The 24,924-nt window shown below is 46.1% G+C and overlaps 1 protein-coding gene across 2 annotated transcripts in view; it reads left to right on the forward strand.

Moving 5' to 3' along the window:
• The window catches only part of KCNG2 (potassium voltage-gated channel modifier subfamily G member 2), a 61,624-nt gene that overhangs the window by 11,328 nt on the left and 25,372 nt on the right, over positions 1 to 24,924 (forward strand). The window contains exons 1-3 of one of the 2 annotated variants that reach the window (XM_055706034.1): positions 5,707 to 10,319; positions 11,007 to 11,159; positions 23,229 to 24,049. In XM_055706034.1, coding sequence (XP_055562009.1) covers positions 23,297 to 24,049 — 753 coding nt within the window. In that variant the 5' untranslated portion in view covers positions 5,707 to 10,319; positions 11,007 to 11,159; positions 23,229 to 23,296. Of the gene's footprint in view, positions 1 to 5,706; positions 10,320 to 11,006; positions 11,160 to 23,228; positions 24,050 to 24,924 lie in introns of those variants that run through there. The other variant, XM_055706035.1, reaches the window with a different exon arrangement.

Here is a 24,924-nt window from a genome sequence, read left to right on the forward strand (position 1 = left end):
GTTGCCTTCAGCCCCGGGGAAGGACAGAGCAGAGCCTGCTGTTTCCTTTGGAAGGGCAGTGGGGTGGGACAGCAGTCCCTGAGCTGGAGCTGTGAGGCTGGGAACTGAGCTGCCCTCCGGAGTGAGAACTGCCGATTCCGAGCCTCTGGGTCAGGGTCTGGCTTCTTGGCTGGGTGTTCCCTTCGACTCCTGTCATGCCCCCCACACCAGAAACTCTCAGGGCCGGATGGAGAAGGCAAAGGCAAGAGGGACCACGATACTGTGCCCATTTTCCTGGTGGCAGGCAACTTGCTTCTCATGCCGTGAGAGTGAGGATGGAAGGTAATGAATGAATGTGGTAATGGAACGAGTATCCCTCTGCCGCTTCCATAGTCTCATCTGAGCCAACTGGTAAGCGTTGGAGTGCCAGGAAACAACATGTGGGTTTCTAGGGATCCAAGGATGGATTTAAAAACATTTTTATGTTGCTTATTCACCCACTTTACATTTTTCTACACCAATCGGTTCTCAACAGCACGGCAATAAGTATGGTATTAGTACCGTTACAGTTAGGGTTTTGTGATTGTGTAAAAGCAGTTTCATTTATCAGTTTTTATCTCCCACCCACATTTTCTACTGTGTGTTCTGAGATGCTGTGAAGTGCCTCTGGAACAAACAACGTGGTAGCAGCAGAGGTTGTTAAATCCATAGTCCTAAAGGAAACTCAACATTTTTAACAGAAAATCTGACAGAGCTCCTTAATGAAATGTGTGTGTCGGGCCGGGCACTTTCTTCCTTGTGGTTGCACTTAGCAGCTCCGCCACGGCCCTGTGCCTTTCCCCGTGGGGACAGCCTCTCTGCTGCCCGGGGGGAGAGGGGCAGCGCGTGCGACGCCGTCCCCAGCCTCCATCCTGTCTGCTTTGGCACGGGGGCAGTCGAGGGGGAGAGGCAAAGCCCTTGGGCCCACGTGCCGGTGGTGGGAGGACGAGGTAGGCAGGCAGGGGTGCGGTGGCAGCAGTGCCGCCTGTGACCTGCCGCACAGGACGCAGTGGGAGAGGAGGCTTAGGGGAGGTTGCAAGAGGGGGATCTTGGCTGGAGCTTCCATTTCAAAGCTTTTTCAGGGCGACGGGTTTATTGCACCTGGGGAGAGCTGAGAAGCTGGCAGTTGGGTACAAGCATGGCTGGGGAAAGCAGGGACGGAGCTGGAGGAGCTTTGAGGATTGTTGCACCGGGCAGCACCGACTCCTTACGGGCACTGGTGTGGCAGAGCACTGAAGAGTCTGCCTTTCCACAGGGGCACTGCTCAGCCTTGATGCCACGTAGTGAGGCAGTTGGTTTGCTACAGCACATGGTAGGGATAGATTTAGGCTGGGTCTAGCAGAGCTTCAGTCTTCTCCCACTGCCTCTCTCCCCTGCTCCCCTGATGCAGGGCCAGGGAACCAGAACAGCGCTGTGGCTGCCCTTCACCTCAACCCTGTTTGCTACTCGCAGAGAATCAGAGACAAAAAGCCAGTGTCACACATGGAGTGAGAGACTGTCACTTGTCCCCCTCAGCCACGGTGGGTGTGTGACTCAGCCTGCCACGGGCCCTCGGGGGAGCCTGTGTCCTTGTTCCATCACCTGGTGCAACATGTGTGGGAAAGGTGCATCTGCTCCTTCCTACAGCCTGAACATATTCCAGCACCTTGGGGTGGGGTGAGAAGACATTAGCCTACATCTAGACACCTGTTGTACAGGGCCCATAGCGTGGGGCAGGTGGGGGGGGGCTGCAGCACCCAGAGCTGGTTCCCCAGAGGGCGCGAGCGGGGCGCAGGCGGCAGCATATGGCACGTCAGTGTGCAGCCAGCACCTCCTCCCGCAGCGGGTCGGCTTCCTCGGCGGGTGCCCTAACTTGGTTTTGTAGAAGACCTAATTCTTTCCTAGATAAGTGAATGGATTTGGTCTGGAAATAGAGAATCTCATGGTTCCTCTGACTGAAGTTTTTTTCCAAAGTGGAAAGACACTATCAACTTCAAGGCAAATAACATATGTTGGAGAAGAATTTTGGGAGGCAGCATACCAAGATTTTAGGCCAAATGCTGAGAAAACATTTGGAAAGTATTTCAGAAGTAACTAAATGCAAAAGAAAGAATCGGGGGGGGGGGGGGGGGGGGGGGAGAAGTTCTTTTATTTTCATCTGCTCCTGAGCTGGACAAAATCAAAGGAATATTTTCACTTAACTGTGGACACATCTTGGAAACATCTGCAGGCTGATAACCTCCTTCCTCTGGCTCTGGAGCATCCGCTGCTGGGGGGAGGTGCAGGCAGGAGGAGGCAGGGCTCCGTAGGAAGAGGAGCCATGTGTGCTCCAGCCTGTTGCACGGTTCGTTGTGGTGTGAAGCGACCTCAAGCTCAATGCTCTGTGAATCGCCTTGAAGAAGCCACCGAGCACTGCCATGAGCGGGTGACCCATGGCAGTAAGTCACCGACACAGCTAGAGCGATGGTGCTGGAGCAGAACCAGGAGGCCAGATACGACGCAAATATCTCAGTGTAGCTGACAGGGTTTGTTTTCCTAGATACATGGCCCTGTTATGGCCACATGTGATTATTTCTCAGGTTTCAAATGAACATAAGATTTCTGAAATACTCATTTTCAGAGCTAAAATTAAGGCAGGAGGTATACAGAGTATTTGGTTAAAGTTTGACTTTCAGGTATGTTGTTAGTCTAGTATAAAAATTGCTGGCCTCACCCTTCTGAAGAAAAAAAAAAAAAGAAGATATGTTAAAATAATCTGTATCCATCTGCCTCAGGGAAAGCAGTCAGATGGCGTGGTTTCACTCAAAGTGGTTGGAGTATTGCAAAAGTGAGGAGGAGGAAAATTTGGAAATGTTTGTTTATTCATTGACTAGGAAAGGGAAGGAAAGATGTTTTTCTAGGATAGGAAGGAATGCACGTTTGGTTTTGTGGTGTGGGTAGTATGCCCCAGTTACACTTCAAGGCATTGAATGGCAGATGAAATAAGACCGGTCAAGATAACTAGACAGGTGTGCTCAAAATTTGGCATTATCTCTTGTCAAGGTTTTAGACTGTCCTTATCTCATCTTGCACCGGCGTTGAGTTTCAGCAGACCAAATTTTTAAAGTTTTTAGAACTGCCAAGTGTAATCAATTGTGATAAATTGGTGGAGGGGAAAGAAGCTGAGGGAAGCTGAAAAGTGTTGACAGGTTTTTTAGTAAACTGTATGGCTAGGGGTTACACCTGCCATCTAGCAGTAAGGAAGAAGAAATAATAATAATAATAAAAAAGGAAATTTGATACCAGTCTTTGTCGTAGAAGGTAAATGATTATATGAGAAAGAGGGGCTTATGGAAGGTTAAATGTAACTGTTGCAGATACTTACTGGAAGTTGCAAGCAATAAAATTTTCAAAATTAAACAAAAAGAAATGGGAGGATTTAAAGTAACATTTATTAGGACATAAAATAACTCATAGGTAAAGGTTTTAAGAGCAATAGGAATATAAGCCAATAAGACAGAATGACTCGGAAATAAAGTGTAATGTGCCAGTTGCACGGGTTTGCTTGTTGTGTTTGTGGGAGCTTTTGCACATTCTGAATTTTATAACAGTCTCTGACCAGATTTATTTTCGATTACTCAGGTGTAGGGTTTTTTTTAATGCAGAAACTGCAGGTGTGTAAAGGGATACCATAACAATAATTCACAATATTAAAACTTAGATTGTGTTACTCAGTATGCAATATCCTCTAGATTAAATAGCCAAATCTTCATCAGACTTCCGATTTGTGTGTTTGCAATCATTCAGATATGAGAAATCTACGTTTTAGCATACATACAGCTGCACTTGAAAAGGCATTTGAATCGCTGCAGAGCTGATTAGCTGATACAATTATGTGGGCATATTTTGTACATATGAATAAGGAGGCAGTGGAAATGTAACATTAAATATCATTTATTTTCGTCACTGTTTTGTTAATTAAAAAAGCTATTAGTCATTGCTTATTGAAGACGTCAGGCAAATTTCATGTGTTGCCCACGTGTTCCCTGTGTGACTGCCAGCCCTGTGGCACAGCAGACCGCAGCGCGGGGATGGAGAGCCGGTGTGGCGCCAGGCGCGGAGCGGTGCGTGAGGGCAGGGGTGCTCACCTTCTGAACCAGGGACCAAAGAAAAGTTTACCAGACGAAAAGGTGATTTCAGCATTGTTTCAAAAATCAGAGTCAAGGCCTGTGGGAATGAGATCACCATAGCCTTGAAAGGAGGACTTGGGTACATAAATGACAAATTACTGCTTCCAAAACCCAGCTTCAGTAATCCATATTCAGCCAACTTTTGACTCTGCAGCTTAGATATGATGGGTATAAATATTTGGGATGAAGTTCTGTGGTGGATAACAATTGCAGCTCAATTTTTTAGAACATATGACTACATGGTAGATTATTTATATATGCTGTACCGCATAAATGTAATCATGCTTGTCACTGTGGAAGGGAAAATGGACCTGGTAATGACGAGCTAGAACTGATGCTTGGCGTGCTGGTACTGTGAGACATGTACTTGGGGTGAAAGGGTCCATAAACAGAAGAAAAGTGTGTTTGCTCTAGTGGAGGGTAACTTGGAGAGAGAGAGTAAAGAAGCTACTTAAAAGGATATTTGCCAGATTATGAGAGGTAAGGAGAGATATCACAAGTGACTCCTTTGCCTTTCCATTATTAGGAAAGAAGCGGAAAAGAGGCTAATAGATTAAGGTGTTTTATTCTTTAGATTTAGTTTTAGAACTCAGTATCTGGTTGAGGGGAGCAAGCATTAAACACTGGCAGGGGTGTAGGAGTGGATGCCCGTATGGGAGGTGCTCAGCAACAACTATGGCACATGCAGGAGAATTTGGAATGAAAATGTCTGTAACATCTACAAAACTGCTGCTCCCTGCTGTCTGTCTGGGATGGCTTGGCTGGGGGTAGTGGGCTTTCACTGCCTCTATCTTTTCCTGGTGGAAGTAGAGGTATTTAGGAGTGTGAGATGGCAGGGAAATGAGGATACATATTGTCTCTTCTTGTCCCCGTCTTGTCCCTACAATTTTGGATGGGGTATTCAGGAAGGCTCCTTTGTAGTGGTTTCTAATTCTTTGCTTTCTCTTCTTCCTCTCATTCGGTGGCACCACATAGGATCCAGTGGGTCTGCTGGAGCTGGGGAAGCACAGGTCTCTGTGTGCAAAATCATCATCACTCTGAAAATCTTAACGGATTTACATGCAAAAAAAGCTAGGATGCTGTACGCCATTCTGTATCCAGAATTAGAACGAGCCTTCTTAATTTAGATGGAAGTAGCCTGTCCATGTTGCAAGACTGCATCTACAGTCTGGGCATCTTTATTAGCTGTGTATTTGTGGTGTTTTAGGACAGTGTGACAAACACACAATAGATACCCAGGCATTCTGAAATGGCTACTCATTAATGTGTGACACCTGTACGTACGTTACGGAAAGCAGCTTGCTCTACTGTCATGGGCTGGTGAGTTCAGGGATGCCAGTTTTCCTTTCACTGTAACAAATCCCCAGTTGCCTTAGGTCAGCGAGAATGCAGAGTATACATGAAACAGAGGCAAGGGGCCAAAAGCCTGAGATCCTCACCTATGTATTACAGAAAGGGATCGGTGTAGCTTTACCTTTTTTCTTTTTTTTCTATAGCTGGGCTTTGGTTTTGTATAAATATAATGAATAGTAGGTTTTCCAGGGTTTGGAGGAAACCAGCGTTGTTGTGTTGTGGGTCCTGGAGACTGCAGTTTTGTTTAAAATCCTTCTGCCTCACTGTACCTGCCCTGGATTGTGAAGGCTATTTCTGATTTTTAGACGACAAGGTTTATCCAGCCGCAGAAGCAGTAACACCGACTGGCAGGGTTTGACCCTGTCACTGGCTTCTCTTGGGCTGTCGGTCCCTGTGCGTGCCTTGGGAGGGCTGTGTGGTGCCCTGAAAGGAGAGCCACAGCCCTGCCATTGGCAAGGTTTGCCACAATGCCATGATGTGACCAAGGTATCTTCCCTCCAAAAATAAGGAATAATATGCTCTGTTCTTCAGCTTAGATACACATTCGTAGTTACAGATATGCACATAGGTATTTCCAGCTGGTTGTCATGACCCTTGTGTGAGCAGACCCCTGACCAGGCTATGGACATCAGAAATGTGCACACGCAGGCTGCAAAACCAGTATCTGCAGGCATCACATGTAGCCTGGGAGTTAAGGAGTTATGCTCCATAATACAAATGTGTTCAGCTGGGATAAAACAAGAAGCATTCAGTAATAAATATAGCTGCCTAATGTGGATCTTACGGAAAGCTTCTTCCAGAATAGCGCTTAACTTTAATTACTGAGCGTTTCAGGTTTACTTGCACCCCAGCACAGCAGAAATCCATTGATTTTTATTTTTTTTAAACGGCACTTCTGCTGTTTCAGTGAGTACCTTATCTCCATGGAGAAATCAGTCGATACGCAGTGCTGACTTCTGATGTGAGAGTGCCATACTTTAAAAAGTTATGAATATGGAGGATCTTTTGTTGCTTTGAAGAAATTAAAAATAAATCCCCACAGACTGCGTGTGCAGAGATTTTCAAAACACCCAAAGTTTTTGTTGCTCAAAGATGAGCATCCCATGCTCTTTTAGATGTACTGGCACATCTTGTTTGGCATCCAGCTGTTGTTCCACATCTGCCATCCTCGGCTACCCCAGGGTGTCTCAGGTTGCACGGGGTGCCCCTGTGCAGGCACCAGCTTCCAGCTCCTCGCTGCTGGTGGCTGCCAGTGGGAGCTGGTGGCTGCCCTGGGGGGTTCCCTGGCCCTCACGCCACAGAGGGCTCTGGCTGGAGACCCACAAGCGTCTCACGTCTCACATCTTATGTCTGTCGTTTCTCTGCCTGTTCGGGGGAATATATATATATATATGTATGTGTATACATAGGTATATACTTATATATGTGTAGCATATTTGGGGGGGGAGGAACTGAAAATTTTGTAGCGGATTATTTACATATATTTATGTATATTTAGGCATGAGCTTAGTACCAGTTATGCATTTACTTGGCAATGGTTTTCTTGGGTGATATAGCAGACTAGGGTCCTGATTCTGAGAGAGGCAGAGGGCTTCTTACAAGCTGCTTGGCACTTGCTGACTTACATGAAAAGCACAGGGATTCAGCATATGCTTGGATTAGGCTCTAAAATAATGAAGTGTCTGCTTCGTACTATATTCGTCTCTATTCAAAGCCTTTCATCCTTCACTTCTCCTCTTCCTTCACAGGGTTTCAGGAAATTACATGTTTCTTTTTGGTTTATTAGTTGTTATAAGCATAAATCCACCATGTGATCTTAGTTCACTGTCATATTTTATCAGAAAACGGTGCAGTTTACATTTCTTAGTTGACCGCAAGAGGTTTACCTAAGTGCTCTCTTTCTGTAAACCCATCTGTGTTTGCTCTGGCCTCATAATTATTTCTAGGTCATTCTAGATCATGAAGCTATCCTTTACAGCCACAAAAACGTCCCTGTAATGACTACAGAGACAGAAATTCATATTATGAACTGGACTGACTGTATAGCACCAGTAGGATCTTCCCAGTTCTGTCTGGCCAGCCTTCCCGGGGTGCCCTCTGCTCCAGCCCCTCCGAAGCCAGAGGACCGACCTCCCTAGGAGCCAGCTTCCCAAGCCCCTTCAGTTCCTGCTGACTCAGCTGAAGCTGGGACTTGTGCAGTGCGGTGGTACACAGCTGCACGGGGCTTCTGACGTGGAGGGGGGCCTCAGGTTCCTGGCAGGGTGCAGAAGTATTCAGCAGCCAAATGGTTATTGCATGTAATTGCATGGGACTGAGTTTGGAGAGCAAATGTCCTTGTTGGGAAGGGGACTGAATGAACTGGAGAGCAGCTGCTTGATCAGAGCTGGAGCTAAATGGTTCTGTGTCAGAGTGAGCTACTGAGACTGAATGCATTAAATAAAATGAGGTCATTTAAAGTGTAAAATAAATAATACAAAAAGAATTATGCAGTACAAATCAGATTACATGCTTTCCTTTCAAGCATCCCCATTAAGTATCTGTTATCTACTTATTTACTGATCTTTATTCAGATTTTTAGATGCTGATATCCATGTTTACTTTTTACTTGATGAGCAAGCAAACGGGATATGAATTCATATTTTATGAGATGTTATTTATTGAAAACTTTCAGGAGGAGAGAGAATGAAAGTTATTTTTGTGCATGTTTCTTCTAATGGCTCTTGTGTGTTAACAGTAGAGGCTGATTGTTAGCAAGACTACAATAATAAAATAATGAAGTTTTGTTTGGAAGTAATGCTCCTAGGATAAGTAAAATGGAGGTGGCTAAATCTCAGCTGTTCTGTTGTATCACAAACATCGCAGAGCTGTGGAGCACATTAGAAGCGTTTCTAAGGCGCACTGCTTCTCAGTGCTGTCACTGTGGAGGGAGAGGAAAGGGTCTTGGTAGGGACCAGGCTCCAGACCCTTCGGTGGACAGGACATACCTACTTCCCAAAGTACAGGCTTGACACTGAGCTGGAGCCTAGCTTTTTATTAGTGCCTGTGACTCTCCATTCTCACGTAGCCAAACATGAAGCTTTTTTCCCCCCTGACCATGCTGGTAACTCAGTGCTCCAGCAGCCATGGCCCGATGTGTTAGACCAGCTTACTCCTCATCGGAGCACCTTCTAGGGAGCCTCCTTTGGCAGTCAGGCACTGTAGTCTGAAAGAGAGGTGCAAAATCATTCCTGCACTTGGCAGTCTCCAGCTTCTTTGAGAGCCTGTCGGAGCTTCTGGCAGCAGGAGAAAATCAGAGCAGCTTTCCGTTGCTGGAAGTGAGAGAGCACACGTGGCCCCGTAGCTGTGCGATGTGCGGGCTGGCTGCTGTGCTGGCCTCTTGGGTAAGGGTGTAACGGAGAAGCAGCAGGCATCGTGGAGCGGTGGAGCGGGAAGGGGGAACTTACAGAAGCAACTTCTTCAGCCCTGCTGTCCCAGAGCACCATGTTGGTCACCCTCTTTTTTTCCCTTGTTGCCCTTTGTAGATCTGGTTGTGAGCAGAGTTGTCAGGGCAGGCACTTGGAGCGACAGTCCCGCATGGGTATGCAGCATAATCCAGGTGCAGTGTAAACTGGTTTGTGTGGTTATACTGCTTTTGCTGATGTGAAAGCCTGTTCACATGTCTCCGTAGTTCTGTAGAGACAAGCTAGTTATGTGGTGCTGTGCGGTATGGACAATGCAGTGGGAATTCAGAACCAAGTGAAAAAGCTGCTCCACTGGCAACCCTGAACGAGCCCTGCGTGCTGTAGCGAAGTCTAAACACCTCCTGAACAAAGCCCTTGGCTGGGGTAATTACCTCCTAATTTTCTGTCCTTAACTCATGAGTACTGCAGATGGTGCAGCCTGTGGACTCCTCATGGGAGGGGAAGGCTGGGTGGCAATGAACTGGAGTAGCTTGAAATTCCTGGTCGTCTTTCTGATGGTAATAAGATTTAAAGCATGACAATGTAGGGAAAGAAACCAGCAGCCTGGCGTGTGCCAGAGATACTGGGATCTGGCAGAATGATTTATTGTTTATAACACTTGCAGAATAATATGTGCTTTATGAGTAACAACATGTCCATTTGCAGCATGAAAATAACTGCTCAGAAACAAAACCCTGTCAGCAGTAGTGGCGCTGTAAAATGAGCTCCATAGCTGCATTTTATCCCGGTGTTTCTGTGTGTCTCCTGCTGTTGCAGGTAGGGCGGTGGTTCTGGCAGAAGCTGAAGGAGCTCTGAACAGAGGAGAGCTTTCTCGCGGAGAACAGGAGCTGTTCATTTGCTGGCCCCGTCACAAAAGCAAGTATTAAATAAATAACTGCCCTGAGCATCATGCAAAGGCCTGGATTGTTTTCTTGATGTTGTTTTCGTACCTGCCTTCGTTGACCCAAGAACTCACCTCGTTCAGTGGTTCATATAAACTTGTTAGGTCAAAAACCTCTGGGCAGGAGGGACTGTTGTTAGGACTGGGCTTCCTATGTTTCTGTCACTGAAGCAGTTTGCTGGAAGCGTTCTGTCAGCACGTGTGTTCGTGGCACCTGGTCTACCAATGTTCTCCAACAAGGTGTCAGCAACATGTTTTCATCTGTTGCACACATGATTCATTAGCCTGTCAGCCTACCTCTTGTTTCTGTTCCAGTGTTTTTGAAAGGGGAGGTGATTTTTGAATGAGTCAGCACAATTGTTGAAGCTATTAGACATAACTGGATCAGTCATATTTTACTTGATTTTTAAAGCCATCATCTTCACAGTGGAATCCATTCATTCCCACTGCATTGTGCAGGTAAGTCCACTGAAAGTACAAATTTATAGAGAACAAGGTCTTAGAAATGCTAACACCCTGGCTCTGTGAGCCTTGTGAGCCATCTGAAATAATTGCATTAGAGAAAATATAAAGTTTTCTAATCCTTTTGGTTTATTATTAAACATTAAAACTGAATTCTGATAACATTTATCAGATGATCCTTTAAGTGAGCAAGCGTGTTTAGTGAACACAGAAGTTTCTCTAGGGAGCAGAGCAATGACAGTTCAGTGTAGGGGGAACTGGGTTGCTGGTGAGAGGAATTAACAGAGGTGCCTGAGACTATTATGGGTCGTTTTCATCCTTTTCTATAGCAAGGCAGGAATGGGGAAACATACCTGTAACCCTGAACTGCAAAAGGCCTCTGCTGTTGCCTGTCTGAGGGAAAAAATCAAACCATCTCCTGCCTTTGCAGGAGCCAAAAGCATCAATGTTCCCACCCAGAAGTTCTGGCTTTGTCCTGTCAGGCTTTGTTGGGAAGGCTGACGTTCCACCACAGGCATCCATCTAGGAGGAATTCAGACTAGAAAATGTCGTGAAATTGACATTTCAAAATGGAATTTTGTGTTAAAATTAATAAAAATACATGAGGGGTACTATCCTTGTTATAGTATTAATTTTCGTATTTAATTCAGAGAAAAAAATATTTTTTTTTTAATTTACTTCAAGCTGCTGCAGTGTTTCCAGCTCACCACACCTGAAAGCTGCAAAATGGGGATGTTCCCGGGTACAGACTGCACAGAACGGAGATGAAGGTCTCTGGGAGCTTCCTGCACCGGGCAGCCCTGCTGGTTCATTGTGGAAATGGAACTGGTGTACAGGGTGAGATCTGAAGCGCCTCCTCATTTAAAACCACGACGGGAGGACAGGGCTCTTGAAATATGCCCACAGCGGGAAGGAGGGGCAGTGCTCATTGCGGCAGCAGCGGTTATTTGTCGTTTGTCATTATCCCAGCGCTCCATGAGTGGCATCATCCTACAGAGTTAAAACTCCACTCTCATTGAAGGTCACTTCATCCAAGGGTTCTGGAACTGCAGCCTTATGTATGTCGTACTGAAATGTGCACGTGTCCCTATGGGCACAGGGGGGGTTACTGGGACAAACAAGGCAGAACCAGCAGTGAGCTCTGCCGGCGGGGGGGGGTCTCACCCAGGGGTTTTGACATTGACAAGGTTCAGCTAGTGCACACGTGCAGCATATGAGCCTGCGGGTCTCAAGGTTGAAATAATGATTTACTAGTGTACCAGTGGTTTCAACTGCATGAAATTTTACTCGCCTAGTACATGGGGTCCATTTCCTCGAAGGGCAGTGCTGCTGTTAGGGGTATGTGCCTAGCACAGGTGGCTGGACTGGTGTAGGCACAACCTGCCAAGCTAAAGGGGCTTCTGCCTGGCTGCCCTGCTTCTCAGCTGGCTTCTTTAAACTGGTGTTTAGTAGAACTTGTACCTGCCGTGTGTTCCGTGGGTGTTGGCTTTGACTTCATCAGCTGCTGAGTGGTTGGACAGCATCTAACTCAAGTCTTCATTTGTTGCCGCTTTTTCTTGGAGCAGGAGGAGGTTTAATCTGTGCACAGCAGAAGATGTAGAATATACTCGTGTTTTCACAAGTTGCTCGAGAATGATTGATGGGAAAGAAGTGTGAGAGGGAGGCAAAGGGGAGAGGGGTTGGTACAGTGTAGAGGATAAAAAGAGATGGTATGGAGGGGATAGGAAAACTAGGAAAGCTTCAGTCAAGTCAAGGACATAAGACAGGGTCAACATGTGGATGAGTTGGGGCAAGTGGCAGAGCTCCCTTGGCAGCTCCAGCTTCTTCTTTTCCTTGTGGACTGGGATCTGGCAGGCCTTGTCTGCCTGAAGCTGTTTGAATTCCCTTCCAGCTCCCCAAAGAGCACAGGATTTTCTTGAGAGTCTGCCTACTCCTTTCACCCTTCCTCCCTTTTTTAAAAGTGTGTTCAAAGGTTCCCTGCTCTTTCAGCCATGTTCTGGAGGAGGGAAGGGCTTACCGTTTGGTGGCATTTCATTGTTCTACTAAGCACATTTGCATCTGGGAACCTTCTTCCAGTCCTGACTTCTTCCCAGCTTTGACATGAGCCAGTGCAGACCTAGTGCTCCTGGATAGGGAGTCAAGACCCAGCGTTTTAGCAGCGTGCTTCCAAACACGCAATGCAGAGACGGGAGCAGGTGCTGAGAGTGAGCACACATGCTGCCTTACCAGCGCACCAGAGTGCTGGCACAGGAGAGCAGGTGGGAGGTCCCGGGGTCTGTGGCTGTCAGGCAGATGGGATCGTTTCCATAGCGAGTTGTCGTTCAGCAGAGCAGAGCACTGGGGTGAATGGGCTGCTTGAGTAGGACCCCAGTGGCAGATATGTCAAATGTCAAGTGTCTTCCCAAGGCTTCAAGTTATCTTCTTTTCTGCCGCGTTTCTGCTTTCTCTTCCCCTCTGACAATGCCTGCCTCTTCTTTTGATCCTACTGGCTACAGATGTAATGGGAACTGTTTCGGTGGTAGCTTTTGTGCCCCTGAAGCTGAATGATTCCTGCTGCAGAACTAGATCACTTGGTCTACTACAGTCCTTTTTGTAGTGTCCATAATAAAAGTTGCCTGCACCTGGGCTTGAATTAAAAGCTGAGGCTATTGGGACAAGTTCTCCATGGGATCTTTATGCTGTATATAGGAATGAGAATTAAGAAAGCAGACCAAGCCATAGAGGTGACAACTGGAAAATGACTTCCCCAAAATCAAGTTTCTGAACATGTAAGCTGAGAGTTTGCTTCTCACTGACTAAATACAAACTGATCATTCTAATCTTAGGCTGCTGAAATAATGTGTCTGAAATCAGAAAGTGTGTCTACCTCCACAGGACAGTAGAAACCATTTGTGTATTGTAATGTTTTGACATCAAAATGAAGACTTACCATAATCACCTTTTGGTTTTGTTTTACTTTCTCTGTTTCTTTTCCATCTGACCTATGCTTGAATCGTATGTGGTATTCCTCTTCCACTCTTCTCACTGTCTTTTCTCTAGCCTGTGTTCTGTTCTGCCTGTGCTCCTCTGCATTCATAGCGGTCAGAGAAATGCGAGCAGCAGGACTGCAGTCCCTTTGCCTCATCAATCCCCACTTCTCTTCCCTCTTCTCTGCGTTGCAGGGAGCTTGATGCAATAGCAAGAGCAAGCTGTGAGCCGTGTTACTGTGGGGTGGGGTTGGAACAGCTCTGTGCCATCCCTGTCTTGCCCATTTTGTTTCTGTGCTGATTAGACACCCTGCTGAAAGGGCTGAATTTGAAAAGTTCACAGTGTCTTAAAATTTGGAGTGCTTTGACAGTGTATTTCAGTGACAAGAAATGACTGTGTCCTAAGCAATAAAAAACTAGTAGAACCTGCAAAGATCAGGCAGAAAAGTTTTTCTCCACAGAATTATTAGTACTTTCTGTAAAAAAACAGAGCACAGTGTTCAATCAGTGTTTTGTTTAGCTGTGTCAACCCTCATATATGTGTAAAATATGCTTGCATCGTCAGTTCATATTTCGTGAATATTTGGACAGAGACACCAGATACTCACCGAGTGGGGGGCTGAGACGACAGACTTCAGACGAGGAGCTGTGCTTTAACTGGAGCCTGAGGTGATGAGGTTGTACACGGAGCTTTGTTTGATCCAGCTCTGTTAACTGCAACCATGGATTAAGTAGACAGTCTTAAGAGTCTAAAATTAAAAGGTGTTCTATGCAATGATGTTAATAATTAACTAAAATTATGTTGAATTCAAAGGTAGACTTGTGTTTAAACAGAGATGGGAATATTTTTGAGGTCAATGCACAACTGACGTATGAAACACACAAAAGCAAGAACATCATCTGCAAGAAAGCAATGAAGATGCATAAACCCCAGTGTTAACTAATTAAAGCTAAAAAAAAGAGCAAGATGCATCTGTACACAATTTATCTTCTCTGCAAAGGATTTCATGCAGAAGTTAAAAAGCCTCGATCTGTTTCTAAAACCTGCGAGCACTTGAAAAGAAGCATTTATTCATAGAATCATTTAGATTGGAAAAGATCTTTAAGACCGTTGAGTCCAACCATAAACCTAGCACTGCCAAGTCCACCACTAAACCATTTCCCAAAGGGCTGTCTCCTAAATACCCCCAGGGATGGTGACTCCCCTCATCCCTGGGCAGCCTGTGCCAATGCTTGACAACCCTTGTGGTAAGGAAATTTTTTCCTAATACCCAACCTAAACTTCCCCTGGCACAACTTGAGGCCATTTCCTCTTGTTGTATTTGAACATGTATATTTAACAACCATTCATACCAACCTGTGAGTGGCCCTGAAAGAGACACAAGGCAGGTACACCCATCCATTTATTAAGAAAAGTGCCGCAGCAAATCATCATAAACATCTGAGTGTGAAACTGGGCCAAGAGTAGCATCACGCAGCCGAACCCTCTTATTTCCAGTCAAATCCAGTTGCTATGTTTTGTACTAAATGAAGCATATTAATCATCTGGGTGGGAAGCTGCTAAGTATAGAATTGGAGAAATCAGTAGGATAGATCAGAAATAAAAGATACTGCTATCAGTGTCAGCGAGGGAGCAGAGCTCATGCTAAAAACTGCTTTTCCCCCTGCAGTGATCTGTAGATCCACCAGAACACCTGAATGTTAATTCTGGGATTTGAAAGACACCATAACTCATTTGGGTTTTCACTCTTCCAGAATTTTGGCAACAGACATGAGACAATCTGTTTAATTTCCTGGGTGAGAGGAGTAAATAATGCTGCTTTAACATACTACACAGTCTGTCACTTTTGCGTTTGGTGGTGCCGTTCACGTTGTACCTTGGGCCAGCTGTGGGCGCGCAATCTTGATTGGCGCAGGTATATAAAAAACTGGGGTTTGATGGTTGGTTATTCCAAAATACAGCAGTGTAAGGGCAGGGAAGGAAATGTGTCAGACTGGCAACTAATATCATAAAGTTTAGTACCTTATCTGAGCCTCTTAGACAGGATGCTAAAAGGATTAATCGTTACGGCTCCTAAAATTAAGCCTGTGTATGACCCAGGGAAGGATAAGAAACATCTCCATATTGTGGCTGCTGGTTGTGGCCAAAGTTACCTTGTTAGCAGGGTCCAGTCCCTGGCTAAGCGAATGCAGACCAAACATGTTTTAATTTTAGGCTCTTGAGGCTGTGTACTTGTCCATGGTTGCAGTTAATGGGAACTGGTTCAAGCACATCTCCACACGCAAGCTCCTGACCTCGGGCCCTGGGAAGTGCTGCTCCTGAGCTGAGCCCATTCCCTGCAGCCCCTCGCCCACCCGGTGCCTCTCTGCGCCTCTGTGCCGGTGTTCGGCAAATAACTACAGGGGAGGAAAGCACAGCTGAGATAAACGTGTGGTTTTCTTGTAACCAGGTGAGGGTTAATACACCTAAATAAATAAAACGTGGCTTGAGCACAGTGCTCTGGTTCCTACCTTATGTAATAATAGTTCTGTGGAGAAAAACTTTTCTGCCTCATCCTTGTAGGATCTGCCTAAACCTGGCAGGCTCTGCTAGTTTTCTGTTGCTGGGAACACAGACAGTTCTCTATAGTGAAATGCACTGTGAAAGCACGCTATGTTTTAGGACATTTGTGACATCTTGAAGCTCGCCAGGTTGCTCGGAACGCGGGAATGCTGTGGGCATGCAGCAGCGTGTGGTGCCACCCCTGCCTGCCCTGCAGCTGGCGTGGCCGCATCCATCCGCCGGGCGGCTGGGCGTGCAGGTAGCTTCGCAGAAACAGGGGCAGAGCACAAAGCTAAATGGGCGCTGAAAGCTTGTGGAAGTGCAGAAATAGGTTGGTTTGTGCTGTGGGGAGACAGGTAAAGATCCTGTGCCTTCAGGTGATTAGTTGGACCAAATCTCTGATTTCATAAAGATGTTGCAGTGTTAATACTTTCACTGTACTGCTCTGACAAGTGTGTAACGTCGGATAACTCTCAATCTGTCTAGTGGAGACAAACAGCGATGGATGCATGTCAGAATAATTAGCGTTGAGTCAAGTTAATTTGATTTGTTCATTTAACAAATTGAATTGTTTCAGCTAATTACATAGTGTGGCATAAATGCAATGAGGGATGTTCAGAGAAGAAAACCATCCCTTTTCCCCTCCACTAAATTAATGAAACTATTAAGGCAAACATGCAGTCAGAGTATGCAAACAGTGTCCAGTGTCACATGCCGAGTTGTGCGGCCTCCCTTACGCCAGGGCTCTTCCAGGGCTCCCTGCTGCACCAGCCAGCGCAGCGTCCTCCAGGCTCTCTGGAAATACCTGTCCCAGCTGTCCTGCGCCCCGAGCAGCCTGCCTTTCCCTCCGAGGTGGCACATCCCGGCTAGGCAGGCAGGTGAGGTGCACCCCTGCCCCTGTAGCTGAGGAGGAAAAGCCCAGAAGGAAGGACTGTTGAAAATTCTAGCGTCTTTCCAACTTCTTGGACTATCGTCTTTTCTAAGCGGGAATGATGGTGGCTTAACACATTAGGGATATTAAAGTTTACTGATAATAAATACAGAAATATGTGAAATTCATCTTCTTGGGGTTACACAGAAAATACCCTGAGTGAAATCAACCTGGACTCTCTGTACTTTGCAGTGTGTCCTTTTGGAGATTATAGCAGTTCTACTCTGTTCTAATTGTCATTTGTTCATGGGTTTGGGTTTTTTCTTGAACATTTTGAGATTGAAGCTGGCAACATGTAGCAAACAAGATGTATTTACATATCTTCATGATTTTTAAAATCTAGACTCTTCAAAATTACTTTCAGCAGTGATTCCTTTACTTCAGAAAGCTTGCAGAAGAATGCTTTGATGCTTCTGGTTTAACCAGTTACTTCATCTCACTTTCATTCCTCATGAAACACTTTCACGACATAGAAGTACCAAAGCAACAGGGAGAGTTCAGCCCCCTGTTGTGCTTGGTGGGGCACTAATACGCTTAGAAAACTTGAAACAAAAATCTGAAGCAAAATGTGAGAGAAATACTGTCTGTATCTTCGTATAATGATTCTTTAGCAGAGATTGGCGCACTGAGTTAGAAAGTCTTGGATCTGTATAGCGTGGTTGACCTCTTCCTTATTTTGTGTCCAAGTTGTAGTCCCTGTCAGCCTCACTGCACATGCCTTGCTGTGTTCTTTGGTTCCGCTTGGGCACACGTTGAATGGTTCCCTTAGCAAGGGGATTTGACATAGACATGACATGGTTGCCAGAGGTAGCGTAATACAGCCTTTGCAGTTCTGAGTGCTCTGTCTGCATGGGGAAGCATCAGGCCGTGTAGCGGTGCCAGTGTCAGGTCTCAGTGTGTCAACCCGGGGGCGAGAGGCAGCAGCGCTGGGTGCGGCGGTGCCCGGTGGGCCCTGTCGGGGCCGCCCCTGGAGCCCTGGGCTCAGCTCTGGGCCCCTCGCTGCCAGAGGGACGCTGAGGGGCTGGAGCGTGTCCAGAGCCGGGCAGGGGCTGGGGAAGGGGCTGGGGCACAGGCTGAGGGGGGAGGCAGCCTGGAGAGGAGGGGGCTCGGGGGGGCCCTGATGGCTCCCTACAGCTGCCTGACAGGGGGCTGTGGGCAGGGGGTCGGTCTCTGCTCCCAGGGAAGGAGCAGCAACAGGAGCAGAGGGAACGTCCTCGAGCTGCGCCAGGGCAGGGTTAGGGTGGGGGTGAGGGGACATTTCTTCCCTGGAAGGGTGGTCAGGCACCGGCACAGGCTGCCCGGGGAGGGGGCACCGGCACTGGGGGTGTTTCAGCGACGCGTAGATGTGGTGCTTGGGGACAGGGCTTGGTGGTGGCCTTGGCAGTGCTGGGTTAACTGTTGGGCTCAATGGTCTTAAAAGTCTTTTCCAATCTAGATGATTCCATTATAATGAGTATGTAGGGAGCCATATTAGTCTTCAGTGTGGACAAACTCAGAAGCCAATTCCCCCAAACTGGGCAAAGAGTCTGCTTTCTTGCTAAGCTGTGTCTGGTTTATTGTTTCCATATCCTCCTGGTCTCATTTTCCATTTTTAAATCCATATATTGGTTGCACCCCATCTTTTCTGCACTGTGTACGCCTCATGGGCTGGTGCTCTCCTCCCCTCTTCCTGTTTCCACAGTGCCTGTCAGGGACTAGTATCTGTGAGTCCAGGTTCTACTGGAATGTAGCAAGTACAAGAATAACCTGGATCTCCTGAACCTTTCCGTCCAGAGCGTTAGCTGTAATGCTACCAAACGTATGGTCAATTGCATGTGTAAGCTTTACTACTAAAATAATTGCGTGCGTTGTAAAATACAGTGTCATGGTGAGAAGTGGGAATTGCTTTGGTCCTAGGCAGCAATGTCAGGTTCCAGCACGTCTCCAACTGGAAATGGCTGAGCGCTGTAGAGTGGATTCACTGACTCAACTCTAGCTGGACTTGACGGAAAACATCTTGTGGTTACCCTAATCTATCTTTCGTGTCTGTTGCTTGAAATTACTACACAATAACCAGTTCTCTGTCGAAGTGTTTCATTTCACAAAGAAAATCTTAAAACATTAATTACTAAAATGTCTCATGGCTTCCTCTTGCTACCATGGTACAAGCGTAAACCTTCGGTACTTTGTAACTTACAGCAGCAGTTAAAAAGAGGCTGTTCACAAAATCACAGGGCAGTTCAGGTAGGAAGGGACCTCCAAAGTTCATCTGCTTTAACCCCCACTGCTCAAAGCAGCATCAGCTAGAGCCAGTTATTCAGGACTGTGTTGGGTTTTGAATATCCCCAGGGATGGAAATGACCTCTCCTGGGATCCTGTTCCAGTGTTGGATTGCCCTCATAGCACCAGTTTCTTCTGTGCAACTGTGCACAGACCTTCAAATTCTTCCCCTGTGCTCCCTGGCTGCCTGCATTAGTGTGCGGGTGCTTCAGAGGCACCTAGTCGTGATGCTTTCCCAGCAAAGGAATGAGCACCCTGCCCGTGACGCTTCCCTGTAGGCATACCCTCATTTATACACAGACATTAGATGCGGTCACTCTTCAGCCCTCTACTGCTCATGGGGTCTCTCCTGGCCATGTGACCCCCCACCAGCTCCACCGCTTCTGCCCCATCGTCACAATTTCCAAGCTCTCCTCACCAGGCTGGCCAGCCTGTTGGCAGGGGTGTTTTTGCCACATTTTTCATTCTTGCTCAAGGCAACTTGGGACCAGTGGAGCCACATGCAAAGCCATGTAGGACTTGGATGCATCCCTACTGATAAAACGGAGGGGTGAAGAATGTTTGGTGAAGAACAGTGATGGGAGCAGGCAAGGTGAAAAGACAGTAAGGAAAGAAATCGCCCTCTCTGCATTGAGAAAATAGTGCAACAAAAAGGACAATGTGAAGCAGCTGTATGCTTGTGACATTTATTCTTTAAAATCTTTGATGAGAAATACCTGCATTTTGAGGATCTCAACTGTCTGCTGTTGACAGAATTTGGCTGAACTTGTGTGTGTGTAGATGCACACATATGCATACATAGATAGCCAAAGAAAGTATTTCGTTGTGAATAAATTTGTGTGACTACTTAAAAAAAGAAAAGAATCCACAATATGTATGACCCACCCTGTGTATGATCATCAAACTGAAACATTTATGCAGCATTTCTCCCACAGTTTAAAATGATGAACAAAAATAGAGTCGAATTTTGTCCTGTGTCCCTGCAATGGGCAGCTTCTTGCAGACTGTGTTTTAATAGCCTTTCTTGCACGCATGTGTCAGATTAAATGATAGAAATGCCAACTGGATGATAATGTAGCATCATTTCTGGAAGTATTGGCTTTTAAAAGTAATCTTCAATGGGATGCTTTACATGTGCGTACATTAGATAACCTTGGCATGCAGAGAGTATTTTAAGACCCGCATAATTTTGAAACACCCTTTAATATTCAGTGGAGGTCGTGATACATTCCATGCACATAAGATCAGAAACAGACCTTCCAGGCTTATTTTACTTCCCAGGATAGATGCCAAACTGGGAGCTCACAGTGATGTATTCTGGTTTTCTGTAGGACAGTTGAAGTGGCACAGCAGGCTTGGCCATGCTGTTCCACTGACACCTGCACCCTGGTCTGGGGCAACAACCTCACGGAGGTGCCAAGGAGAGTAATATGTATGGCTCTCTTCATGTGCTTCTTTCTTTTCTTTTTTTTCTTTCTTTTTTTAGCTGAGATTTCCAAAACAAATCCTGACAGCTGGTAATGTATACTATTATGGATTCTGGGATCTTGAAGTGTGAGGTCAGAAAATTCACCTTATTAACTAAACTCCAACATCTGATGCTACCAGCAGTGTCCAGAATCAAACTGTTGAACCACAGGCAATACCATCTGTAGCTACCTCTGTTATCACTTTCTATTTAACCACTGATGATACAAAAAGGAAAAAAAAAAAAAAAAAGGAAGAAAATTAATAGCTGCTTGCTGAAACTTTACATTTAGTCAGCATCATTTTATATCCACAAAACAGAAGACTAACCCTCTGTAACTCAGAGATTTTGTAATGAACAACATGCTTACAGATTTTCACATTGAGTTGGCTGCTGCTTAGAAGAAGGAAGAAGCGCATGTAGGATTAGATTCAAAATAATTCTGTGAAATGTATCTGGCCCCTTTATGCAACAACCATGCACAAGGGAGAGAAGAAAAGCAAATCCTGGCCTTGATGTCAAAATAATATAAACTACTTCTTGTATGTTGACTTGTGTAACAAGCGAGGCATGAAAATAAAAGCACAGTGCCCTGAGTGGTGGCAGTCAATATTTTATCTTACCAACAAAAAGCAGCAAGAGACTAAATCCTTAAAGCGTCTGCCGTGCTGATGGTGTGCTCTCCTTGTGACAGTGATGGTATCTGCAGTCCCAGCACCACTCAGGCACCCATTTCTCAAGACACGTGGTGCAGCCTCTTGTCCTTTCCTGGCCCTTAGCCAGGTGAAGGAGCTTTTCTCTGTTGTTCATGTTGCCCCGTAGAAATGGATGTTTAAACAACTTTTTTGCCCAAGGTGAAATTGGAGAGATTTTGGCATCATTAGTTCTTTGGAAATTTTCACAGTGCTGAGAAGTATCTTTAGGTGGCTTTAGGGTTTTTTGTATGTAAACCAGCCTTTCTCTGACTCTTATAAATACCCACCATAAATGCCCTTCTAAAATGCAGTGCCTGGATCCTCACAGAAGTGTTGAAGTAGGAGTGCTGCTGCTGTTGCTGTGATTTGGTTGTTCCAGTGTGGTTGGCAAGAATATTTAGAGGGTGATCAGGGCTGTGAGTAGCAAGCATTTGCTGCTTTCTTGACTGAGAGGAATGAGTTAAGAGTCAGAGAGTTGATTACGGATAAAGGAAGCTGCTGCTCTGAGATGGTGTTTGAATGCATGTGCTCTGCAGTTTTCCCTAGCACCCACTTGTTCTCTGTTCCCTCCGGGCTGAAAGCATGCGGTTCAAAGAAGACTGGAGAACGTCGCTTATAAATTACAGAGTTACTCCCTCATGGTTACTGTCCTGCCATCATAGTGTCAGGCCATCTTTTGCAGCTCAGTTTTTTCTCTTGTCCTTTGTCAACTTGTAAGGTTTCTACATGCCCTGCTTCAGGTTGTTGCCCATCACTGCACCCCTTCTCAGTCCAGGTCTTCTCTGTCCTGGTCCTACAGCAGTTTCTTTGTTCGTACTCCATATTTGAGCCGTTCAGGAAGTGCTGGGTGATTCACTGATGCGATTACATACTGAGCATTCCAAGACATCCATCCTAGTACTGCTTTGGAGAGACAGCTTTGGAGAACCTAGCGGCAAGCTCCAGAGAAAGTGAGGAAGCAATGTGGCAGGTGAAAAGATGTGTTCAGGAGGTCTGTGGATTGTGGTGTGGTAAAGGAGGGGTAAGCAGAAGGCACAAATGAAATCCTGGAATTAAACATAATGCACATAATTCCTGCTAAATGTGAGCAGTTGGGTTCTGCGTCATCCAGAAGTAAGAGCAGCCAGCAGGTTGCTTCCAGCTCTGCTTCGTTCTTGGGTTCAGTCTCCCATTGCAGAGCTGCTGCCAGGCCCCCTGCCCCCCTCCCCCAGCCAAACCCACTGCAGAGCCTCCAGCAGCCCCGATGAGCAGGGCAAGCTCTGGTCCCCACTGTGAGCTGGGCTGCTTACCACTCTGCGGGAGATGCCACCAGCCTGGGTGGCAGGCACCCCAGCACAAGAACAAAAGCTCTTCTACCTTCTGGAAGTGGGGTTGTCCAGGCTGATATGCCCAATACAGCTGTAATCCCGTTAGTCAGGGTACCAGTGGCAACTGGATCTGTAGCACACACTTTGTGCTCAGGCACCCAAACCGCTTGGCCGCAGGCTGGGTTCTCAGCTCCCACGTTGTCTTTGCTCTTGGTACCTGAGCTTGGTGGATTTAGATTGGGAATTGCCAACATTTCTGCAGTCATGTTTCTGACTGTACTGTAGGTAACCATTGCATCCTCACACTACAGGCATTTTGTAATAGAAACATTATGTAGACTCACTAAAATAAACAAAAACTCATTTGCAACTAAGTTTCTTTGTTAAGTTGCTAAAATATAAATCGTCATTATCCAAAAGACCCATTTTCCTTTCCTGTACCTACTGATGCCCAGGATATAGCTCAAACCTCTAGAAAGGAAATTTCTGAAAATGATAGTACACTGGTTTTGTTTCCATTCATTCACTGACTAAACCATCTAGAAGTATCAACATGGCTTCTGACCTTATCGCAGTTTTAAGTTCTTTCCCCAAGTGATGATCAAGCAAAGATAGGCCTAAAAGAATTGAGGAAGAAATAGTACCATGGAGAAAAGTTTCTTGGGATTGAGAGGATAGGATTGTTTTTCATCTAGCAATGCCCTGATTTTATTGTAATTTTAAAACTCTGTTTTGTAGGTTGACTCTCTGCTCGAGCTCCAGATGCATTTGTTTGAGTAGCCTTGACCTCCCTATGGTCTCAACAGATGTATCACAAAATGGCATTGCTCACTGGGAATGCAGATCCTGAGTTCAGCTACTCCTTCAATAACTTGGAAAACCTGTGTGAAGTGCAAACCAAGAAAGGATTCTTCTACAAAAAGGCCAAACTTCTGCACCCTGGGGAAGATTTGTGCTGCTTAGCCCACCTGGATGACCGGACCAGGTTTGTGATCATCAACGTAGGTGGTATTAAGTACAAAGTTCCATGGACCACCTTGGAGAACTGCCCCTTGACCAGGCTTGGGAAGCTGAAGTATTGCAACAATTATGATGAGATCATGAACATCTGCGATGACTATGATGTTAGCTGCAATGAATTTTTTTTTGACCGTAATCCTAGTGCCTTCAGGACAATCATGACTTTCCTGACAGCTGGGAAGCTGAGGCTTCTCAGGGAGATGTGCGCTCTTTCTTTTCAGGAGGAGCTTGTGTACTGGGGGATAGAAGAGGACCACCTGGAGTGGTGCTGTAAAAAGAGATTGCGACAGAAAGAGGAGGAGGCAGCTGAGGCCAGGCTGTACGAGGGGGAGATGGTATTTAGTGAAACCACGCAATGTGCCTTCCAGGACAGTAGCCGACTGAGTTTGTGCATGCGAAAGCTCAGGGACATGGTGGAGAACCCCCACTCGGGGATCCCAGGAAAGATCTTTGCTTGTATTTCCATCTCTTTTGTTGCCATCACTGCAGTCAGCCTCTGCATCAGCACCATGCCAGATGTCAGAGAAGAAGAAGATCGGGTGAGTGCAGCTTTTCTTGGAGTAAAGCCTGTTTGCGTTGTTGCCTCCTCCAGAGAGGTGATGGGCAAAGCCACTCCAGCAGGTATCGCGTTCGGTGCTGGTGGAGGGAGGGCTGGCGGGGAGAGCGCAGAAAGCGTTGTGTCACTGAATAGTGAGGAAAGATGGGGCCAAACTCTGCCTTGCCAGCGCAGCTTTGCAGGGTCATGCCAGCAGACAGCTTTGCCCAGCTGGTTTGCTTTCTGGCATCTCGGACCAGATGACAAACTAGCTGTTGTGTGTATAAAAGTCAGCCTTGCTTGAGGCTTAATGTTTTGAAGTTATGTCAAGAGCTAACGGATCAGTTTTCCTTAAAGGTCCTTTGACATACCACTTCCAATGGATTCTCAGTACCCCACTGTAAAAGCTACAGCTGAAATCTTTTGATGCTGTAGGTGAGGTAAAGGGCAAGGGCGCTGAGGCAGCAATTTAACAGTAGCAACAAAGCAAATGTCCCAATTTTCAGACGTGCTTAATATTCTCAAGTGTAAACTTTGGATGCTTCATGCCCTTGAAAATCAGGTACTATGGATATTTTGTTTATTCTTTAGTTCAACAAATTTCCTGAGGGTTTAGTCCCTTATTTCTGCAAGCAGTTCAGTTTTCTAACATTAGCTGTATGTAGGCCAGTGAGAGCTCCTCTGAAGATCAATATTCAGGAGAATATTCACATTTTCATTCAATACGTGCTGAAATGCAACCTATGGGGTTTGGGTGGCAGAGACTTTTCATGCTCTCCTTAGTTTTACTCAAGCCCAACATCAACAGTAAATGTTTCGGCTTATTTCATGGCCACGGGGGCTGGGAAATGTGATTGTGAAGTTCAGCTGCCCGGACAG

Source organism: Falco cherrug, chromosome 3 (genome assembly GCF_023634085.1).
Source record: "Falco cherrug isolate bFalChe1 chromosome 3, bFalChe1.pri, whole genome shotgun sequence".
Lineage (NCBI taxonomy): Eukaryota > Metazoa > Chordata > Aves > Falconiformes > Falconidae > Falco > Falco cherrug.